We start from the raw sequence: 9,043 nt of genomic DNA, 5'->3' as shown, positions 1-9,043 counted from the left end.
CACCCAGCCAGCCAGTTAGCTGTAAAATCCCTGTTGGTATCTGTTCTCTGCTTGCTTTACCTGTAAAGGGTTAAAAAAGTCCCCCAGGTAAAGAAAAGGACACCTGACCGAAAGAGCCAATGGGAAGGCTAGAACTTTTTAAAATTGGGAAGGAAGCTTTCCCTTTGTGTCTGTGGTTGCTCTTTCTGGGGTGAAGAGATGGGGCAGCAGGAACGTAAGAAAATTAGAAATATTTAGAAAGATGTGATTAGGTTTATTTCTGTTTATTTTTTAAGGCTTTTGGACTCCTCTGTGCTAACCCCAGCTGCTTTTGTTTGCTTGTAACCTTTAAGCTGAACCCCCAAGAGGCTATTCTGGGTGTTTAATTTTTGGAATTGCTCTTTTAAAATCTAGCAAAAGCCTACGTTCCAGATGTATTTTCTTCCTTTTTGTTTTTAGTAAAATTTACCTTTTTTAAGAGCAGGATTTGGATTGGTTTCAGAGTAGCAGTGTCCTAAGAGGTTTGTGCATATGCTGTTTGATTAGCTGGTGGCAACAGCTAATTTCCTTTGTTTTCTTCTCAGCTCTTCCCCAGAAGATACCCCACAGGGAGGAATTCCCAAGTGCTCCTTCCTGGGTTCAAGGGGGTTTTTGCATTTGGGTGGGGGCAGCGTTTACCAAGCCAAGGTCAGAGAAAAGCTGTAACCATGGGAGTTTAATACAAGCCTGGAGTGGCCAGTATTGATTTTTAGAATCCTTGCGGGCCATGCCCCCTTCTGCACTCGAAGTGCCAGAGTGGGGAATCAGCCCTGACAACGGGGGTGTGTGTGTAGAGGTGGGGAAGGGCTAAAGTGTAAAGCTTTAATTGTGCAGTGAATGAGGTGTGGTCAGAGGGCTGAGACCAAACACCCAACACCAGTTTCACAGTAAAGAGACCAGGGAAGCTGCTTGAACTCTTACATCACTTTTATTTAAGCTCTGTGGTCAGTCTGGTCCTCCAGAACAGCTCCATCAACCATCAGCCATCCCCGCAGCAGGTCTGGCATTTCACCCCCCCGGACAGGAGACACGGCTTCACGTCTCGCATGAGGTAAGACACAGAAATAAAACACCGAAATCATCCACCCACCCGCCTGCCACTGGGACATGGGGGCTGCTGCCTCCCTCTCTCTCTCTCTGTATTCGCATTCAGCCACCTTTCCTGTTCAATCCAAGCAACCTCCCTTTACCTTCCCCACTAAGGATGGCACTGCTGCAGGAACAGGTCCTTTGTCTAAGCAGCCTATGCCAAGGTGTGGGCTTATCCTAGCTGGAGAGAGACACCACTGTCTGACATTGCTGAAGCTGGACCACTGCCTCTGAAAGGTCAAGACTTGGGCACGGGAGGAAAAGAAGTATGATCCCTTTGCTTTGGGGCCAGGGAAGATAGAAGATCTATGGGACAATTTATTTGAACCCATGAATACAGAGGAGCAAAATGAGGGCCTGGATCAGAACCATCCATGGATTTGGCTTTGTGGAGCCAAAATCCAATCAAGCCAACCTCCCCCTCCATCTCCCGATAGGTTTTTACGCATCTCCACATGGGGGTCGTGAAGGAATCTGGCAATACCACCAGACCTTCTGCTGCAGCACAGACAGAAGGGCCTCCTTTGTTTAGTGTGTTAAGAATAGGGGAGAAGGTAGAAAAGGCAGAGAGAGATCAAATGTTCCTACGTTTAAAACATTCACTGGATAAATCAGGCAGCTGGTTTCAGAGGCTGAATTTCTGTCTCGCTCTTTCTTTCTGGGGAGCTTAGAAATCCTTTCGCTTTGCTGAAAAGCAAAGATCTCTGTGTCTCCTCTTTATGGACAGCTCGAGTTCAAATTTGTCCAAGGCAACTGGACTTTCTTTGAGCTGCCATGCGACACTACAGTCTGCCTACACGTTGTCCCCTCACCCATCATAGTACCGTCCTCCCCCAAAGACTGCAGGAGAAATCTCTAGCTACAGAGATGTCCGCTGCCCCCCTCCCCTCCCACATACAGTCCTTTCATGTAATATAATTCTTATGCACCTCAAGAGTTGACCATGTTGCTTTTGTTCTGCCTCTCATCTATGTGCCCAGATCTGGGGTGAACGTGGAAACAGGCTTCCCACTTTAATTCCTGCTAGCCTGGAGATGCCCCCTTTCTTTAGGAAGGGAGTCGGAGGGAATGTCCCTTGCCCATGTGTTCTTGTAGCTCAGCGGTGTGAGGTTGCATCTCTCTCCAGGACGCAAAGACCCCAGGGGTTTTCTGCCACCACATCTCCTTCTCTAATGGGTGGACTAAAGGCAGATTGGTAGAGGAGGCCAAAGTACATTCCCATTGCCAGCATGGGCAGCAGGGAACTGGACAGTGATGGCAGTAGGTCTTAGTTCAGAGCAAACCCAGCTCCGTGGCTGCCAAACATTACCACATGGCACGTTAAGAGGAAAGAGCGAGCGAGAGAGAGAGAGAGAGAGAGAGGTCTAGCATTTGAGTGGAGGCAAGTGGCACTTTGAGCTCGTTCGTGAAGGGAAGTGAATTGGCCAGCTCTCTGGGCAGAGGAGGCCGATCAAGGAAGTGTGAACCCAAACAGGGCCAAAGGATCCAAACCAGCAAAGATGGAAGGGAAGGGATTTCAAAGGCCCTGTGTCTATAATTAGGGGGCCCATTGGCCCTTCTGACAATGGGAGAGTTCCATGCGCTAGGTGCTACCATGTGCTGCCCCGCCTGCTCCGTGGGCCAGCTAGAGGGGCTGCATGCTTTGGGATGGTGGTAGGCCTGGAAGAGCTGGTGCCCTCTTCCCTGATCTCTAGAGGCAGCCAACCTGGTCAGCACAAAGCAACAAAGCCATTCAGTCCAACAGAACCCACCCCAACCCCAACCGGCTCTTCCATTTCCCTCTGCAGGGGGGAATGATGTCATCGCTACAGGCGGCCATGCTGTTTTCCCAAAACAGGATGTGGCGATGTGCACAGGCAAAGGGCGGAGCTAGGTTTTATGGGGCAGTCCCAGGAGGCGTGGGCAGAGCCTGGTTCCCTCATGGCACATTATTTCCTAATGGAAGCAATCTCTCTCTCTCTCTCTCTATCTACATATTGTAGCCTGCAGGAAATATATGAGGTAGTGCGGACACAGACGTGCTTCTGTGTGAGTCAGGGAGTTGGGGGACAAGCAGGATGAGCTCAGAGACAAACCTCTGGGGTGGGAGCAAAGAAAGTACATAGAGCGACCTTTGCCTTTAGAATCAAATATACAAAAATAAAAGTGACCCAGTCTATTTGCGAAGGCAGGAGCTGGGCTGACAGTGTCTGATGTGTTATTCCCCCAATGGGGCATCTTTAATACTGTGGTGGTTTCCTTTGCATTTGTGCAAGGAGCATTGGATACTGGTTTGGTGTTGGAGAACCAGGCAGATAGCTGGGGGTGCCTGACTCACATGTCCTTGTGGATCAGCAGTGCGAGGTTGTGTATGTCTCCAGGATGCAAAAGATCCATCCCAAAATTAAGAAAAATAAGAGTCTGTTAACTGAAGACACGTCCCCTTGTGCATAACTGTCCATTCTGTGTCTCTCCCATGCTGTACCTGGGTGGAAAAGGTTAGAAATATCCCTGAAGCCAACTATTCTCCAAGACTTTATTCCTCTTGTTCCTCTTCTTCTTCTTTTCTTTTTTTCTAATACAAGTGAACAAGGAGGTGACGTGGAGATGAATTCTCTTATCTAAAACACTTGGTGGTTGCAGGAACTTACACTTTCATGTACACACACACACACGCACACACTCCAAATATCAAAAAATTCACAGTCCAAAACTAAGACGATTTAAAAAAAGTTAAAAGGCCAGATTCTGTGTTGGCTTTTATCCTTCATTAAGAGCAAGAAGATTACCTGAAATTCTGATTTGTTTTCTATATTCTGCCTGAGTTCACTTTAAGATTCCAATCAACAGGTGTACAGACGGACCTGGGGTGAGCTTTAGACTTTTGGAAAAGAAAATTATGGCGTGTATATCTACGTATTTTTCCTAATTAGAGATTTTTTTTCTTTTGGTTTCAGGTTACATGATAGAAAGTTCTAGGAAGATGTTCTAGAATCCATTGTCTTTCCTGTGCCCAAATTCTGTTCCTACACCCTCTGGGTTGGGAAGAGTCAATGCAAGAAGTTGGGAGTGGGGAAAAATACAACATCTCTTCTGCTCTGGGGCTGGTTCTGAGCCTTTTTCATTCCAAACGTCCCATCGTTACATTTGGTTCAGAAATCTTTACCCTTTGCTCTTTGAACAGGGCTCCCGGTCCCAAACGGTATTTTCAAACGAGAGAGTTGCAGACTCAGACCCGGGCCCTGGCTGGGAAGTTTCAATGTAGTACAGAGATCATTTTGTTTGGAAGTAAAAGTAGAGTTGGGAATTTTAGACACAGTGTAACAAGGTTTGTGAAGGAATCCGCTCCAGGATCCTCTTGTGTAAATGGTGTAAAAATTGACACTACGGAACACAGACACTTGAGTGGGTCTGGGACATTCCATCCAACAGAGGGCAGTGGTACACCCACCCAGCCACCCACTGACACACACACGCATGCACATAGCCAGCTTGCTACTGGAGGGTGGTGGGGCCAAAATTAGAAAAAAGATGCAGTCAGTGTATGACACACAGATGAAGGTAGAGAGTTCCCTTGAGCGCTAATGAGCAGGTGGATACTTAACCGAATCGTGTCAATTACAATTGCACCAAAATTTAAAAACAGAAAAACCCAAACAAAATTCTCAATGGCTAGGGAGAAATCAAAGGCCTTGGTTAATACGTGAAAGGTCGGGAGATGTGAAGAACTGGCTTCTTTGCTTTTGCTTGACTGTGTGCTGTTGTTTTAAACATACTGTTCCTTAGGACAGATGTATGGCGCCCGGGAACCTGGTGGTGGGCAGCAAAAGGAGATATCGGCACGGTGAGGATACAGATCTTCTGGGAGATACGATAAGGGGTTATAGACACGGGGTATTTTCTCCAGATATTGATCTTCAGGTGAGCAACAGCAGGTCAGGTGATCACTCGCATCCGGTATCTCTGAGTGACACTTTCCAAAGTTCTGGGAGAAGAGACAAAGTCAGTGAATAGAATCTTGGAGCCAGACTGCAGTAACAGGCACAGGTACCTAACTCCCTGTGAGATACCCTCAATTAATTAATAGCGGCAGGGAAAATAATGGAGCTCTGTTGGCTCCCCCCCCCCCCCCCCCCAAAAAAAAAACAACAAGCTATTCACATTTCATCCTGGGCCATTTTGGCAATGAGAAATGTCTGCCTCACCCACATATATGCCCATTTTCCCCATGAAAATTTACATACTTTGTTCCCAGTCCTGCAAATCGTTTCCCAAGGGCTTAATTTTACACAGGTGAGTTTCAATGGGATGATTCACATGTGTAATATTTACCTTTGGAAGGAAATGCATAAGAAGGGGCATGATAAAAGCAGATAATAAAGACTGGTGTAGAGAAGGGAGATGGAGAGCTTCTGTTCTCCCTGTCTCATAACACAAAAACCAGGGATGGTCAATGAAATTAAAAGGTGGCAAAATTCAAACCTGATCAAAGGAAATCTTTTTTTCATGCAGTGCATAATCAGACTGACACACCCTACCACAGGATGTCATTGAGGTCTAGAGCTTAGTAACACTGAAAAAAGGAGTGTACATTTGTGCAGACAACAAAAATAGCCGGAATTAAAACAGTTAATGCTAACAAAAATTTTGGGACCAATATTAGATCTCATGCTCCAGGGCTTAAACCAATCTACTCCTATAAGGATTTAGGAGAAGACCTAGTGTGCGGCACAGATTGTCTCAGATCTACCTAATGCAGGGTTCTTATACACCTTCCTCTGGTGCATCTAGTGCTAGTTATTGTCAGAGGCTGGATACTGGGCTAGATGGGCTTGGAATCTAATCCAGTCTGGTTATGCCTATGTTCCTTTGTAAAGTGTGTTTGCAGGATCAGGCCTTGGAGGGTGAAATGGTTTATTGTCCAAACAAACCTGCATACCCTTATGCACGTGCTTAACTTTATGCACTGGAGCAGTTCCATTGAAATCACCGGGACTACTCACGTGAGTAACACTAATTGTGTATGTCGGGGTTTGCAGGATTGGGGCTACAGTGTTGAGAACTGAAATGTCCAATTTGGAAAAATATCGTGGATTTGGCTCGGACACAAGACCATTTCCTTCAAGATGGGAAAACAGACACAATCTTTCCTCCATAAAATGATCCATTTCTTCCGGGGGTGGAGGGAGGGAGAAGAATGCAGTGCTGCTCAGATATTTTGCAAAATCTGGTTCTTTTCTGCAAGCCCTGAACAAAATGCAAATGCCTTGAATTCCAAGGAGCTTGAGCTATTGTTGTGATTGCTTTGCCCAGTTGTTAATAACAAATGATAATCAAATGTCACTTGTTCTAGTGCAAAATCGCCAAGATCTTTCTTTGGTGGGTTTTCTGCAAAACAAAAGGGATGATTGGAAAGAACATCCACTGATGCTCAGCTCCCTCCCTTCTGTTCATGTGTGTGTGTCAGGGGGACGGACAGACCCAGCTTGCTCAGTGCCCCAGGGAAATGCAAAGTCTTCACTTGCCCTCCCTCGGTACTGGCAGTGGATTGTATCCCTTCCTGCTCACACATTTCTCTATTATTTTGAAACCCTGCAAGCTGATCTTGGTGAAGGACCTAGTCGGGACATCTCTCTACATTCCAGGCATCATTACAACAACCTGGGCACGTCATAAGCAACTGCTTTCAGCTCCCGCTTCCTGTTGTTTGGCCTCAGCACATTTAAAAGGTTACTTGACAGCTCTTTTTCCTATTAGGCAAAGACTGGCTTATCTGCTACATTTGGGGCTCAAGAGGCCCTACTCCTGCTTTGGTCTTCCCTCCAAGGGTTAGCTCCCTGGGGATAGTGTTCTTCCTGGCTAAGTGATTTGCTGAAAGGCACTCAAGAGAGTGGATGTGCCAGTTTTGATGTGTCACACACCAAAAACCGAGGGCTTTCTTTCTCTCGAACACACCACCATGCATTGAAAAACAACATGGTCAAATCTTGAACTATCCAATCTCTGTTGTTCCATAGCCTCATTTAGTTAGTAGATTGTCAATGGGGGGCAGGGGTTGTCTAAGGGGTCCTGCTCCCTGATTGGGGCCCCCACTGCTACTACAACACAAATTAGATATAGAGTTAAGCCCTTTACTTGTCTGAAGCCTCTTTTATCCAAATTCATTGTTCCCTGTTCTATTGAGGTTTGGAGTACAACAGAGCATTATCAGCTGGGGGAGGGTCCCTGTGTGGTTCTGATCCTAGGAAGGCAGATCAAATATTGAGCACCCTGGCCCGTGTTCTCTTAAAGCTGTTGCAAAATGGATGCACTTATCTGTAGCACCAGACAGGGAGCCATTCACTGGTAGGCACACCTGTATCCACGAAGCATGCATATCACACACCCATTCATGCAAAGGCTGGCTCATCCTCCTCCCTTTTCCCCAATCCCATTTCAGTTTAGGCAGGGGAAATCAGGACAAGGTAATGAGAGGGGAAGAGAGATCAATGTTGCTTACACTATTGGCAGATTATCTCCAAGGGGTTTTCCACCTTGTTTTAGGCTGAGCTGCTAAGGGCGGGAGCGGGTCAAGGAAGCAGCCCAGGCCAGCCTACCAATTATGATCCTTTGGGTTTTCAAGCATCCTCAATTATCTTTTTGACAGTCCTCTGCCTGTCTGGTGAACCAGTAGGATCTATAACCCATAGCAACCAGAACACAACACTCCCATGAAATAATGCAGCATCGTAGATTAAAGGAACATTCTCCTCTCCAGGAAGAAAACAGCCTGCGATCATTTTTTATGCATGGGCTTTGCTTTTGGCCTGACTGAAATGCAACTTTTTCCTGGCCCCCTCCCTTGCCACAGGTTGGAAGTCCCCCAAATGGTTCCATTTGGTGCTAGGATTTGGGTCCTCAAGAGGAAAAGCCTGAAGGAACAGAAAGAGCCCCTCAGCCCTCTCTCTGCCAGCTCCCGGATAAATATTTCACCAGGCTGCTTTAAAAAAATAATATATATATCCAGAAAACAAAATGTCGCTAATGATTTATTGATGGCTCTACAAAGCTGAACTAATGCACGAGGCAGCAAATAATCTGGAGAGCTGCATGTTCTCCAGGCAATTTCAGGGGCCAGGGAGTGGCAGGAAAGGGGGTGGGTGCTGGTGGGGAGCTTCTGGGAGTAATGGGCTGTAATTAAGGGATGGAAGATTATGCTGAACATCAGGAAAACCAGTCAGCCTGTGCAATAGCCTCCCCTGCAGAAGGAGAGGAATCCTGTTGCTTGAGACATTTAAAGCACTAGGGAATGCGCTGTAGGGAACGATCCTGTTTTTGTCAGGAGATGGCTAGGATCATATAATCAAGCCTTAATTGCTACAAGTCCATTCAGGTTTGCTACACAAAGTGCCCCTGAGCTTCAGTGGACCCCCTGTAGCCCCACACGGTCTGGCAGTCAGCCCCACGGAAGTTGTGGTGCCCTTTCTGTGGCGGTGTCAGTCACTATTGAAAGACTAGAACCCCAGGCCTACAGGACAGGGACATTCACACCCAGCCCAGGGCTCAGCATCTGTACCACCAAGGCAAACAGGGGTGCAGCAGGTCTCTACACAAAGGTGGTTGTTCTCACACAGATCTCAAGCATTCACACAGCAGGGACTGAGAGCAGCTGCCAGGGGAGAACTATTGCTAATCAAATAAGCAATTCTTCAGCTTATACAGAACATGTTCCTATCTCAAGCTAGCTTCCTCACCTACCTATAACTGCTCAGGACTCAGAACCCAACCTATCCATCTCCCACTACATAAAGGAAGAGCAGGCCTTGTCTCCTCCCTCTTTATAGCCAGGGTCATTAATCAGTCTTTGCACTTGCTGCTGAGCACCCTTGATCAGCCTTACCTGGAAGGCACTTGCTTCCATGCCTGCCAGCTGACCCAATATGTTTTTTTGAAGCAGAACTCCCTCTCTGAGCAAGGA

At 46.8% G+C, this 9,043-nt stretch overlaps 1 protein-coding gene across 3 annotated transcripts in view; it reads right to left on the bottom strand.

The window, feature by feature from the left end:
- Positions 1–918: 918 nt before the first annotated feature.
- Positions 919–9,043, bottom strand: part of NECTIN1 (nectin cell adhesion molecule 1) — a 154,978-nt gene continuing 146,853 nt past the window's right edge. Inside the window, exon 9 of one of the 3 annotated variants that reach the window (XM_074936758.1) lies at positions 919–5,071. In XM_074936758.1, coding sequence (XP_074792859.1) covers positions 4,853–5,071 — 219 coding nt within the window. In that variant the 3' untranslated portion in view covers positions 919–4,852. The remainder of the gene's footprint in view (positions 5,072–9,043) is intronic. The other 2 variants (XM_074936761.1, XM_074936762.1) reach the window with 2 other exon arrangements.

The sequence above is a fragment of the Natator depressus genome, chromosome 22, assembly GCF_965152275.1.
Source record: "Natator depressus isolate rNatDep1 chromosome 22, rNatDep2.hap1, whole genome shotgun sequence".
In the NCBI taxonomy this organism is placed as follows: Eukaryota; Metazoa; Chordata; order Testudines; family Cheloniidae; genus Natator; species Natator depressus.
The sequence above is the reverse complement of the archived record's forward strand: the minus strand, read 5'-3'. Positions and strand labels throughout refer to the sequence as shown.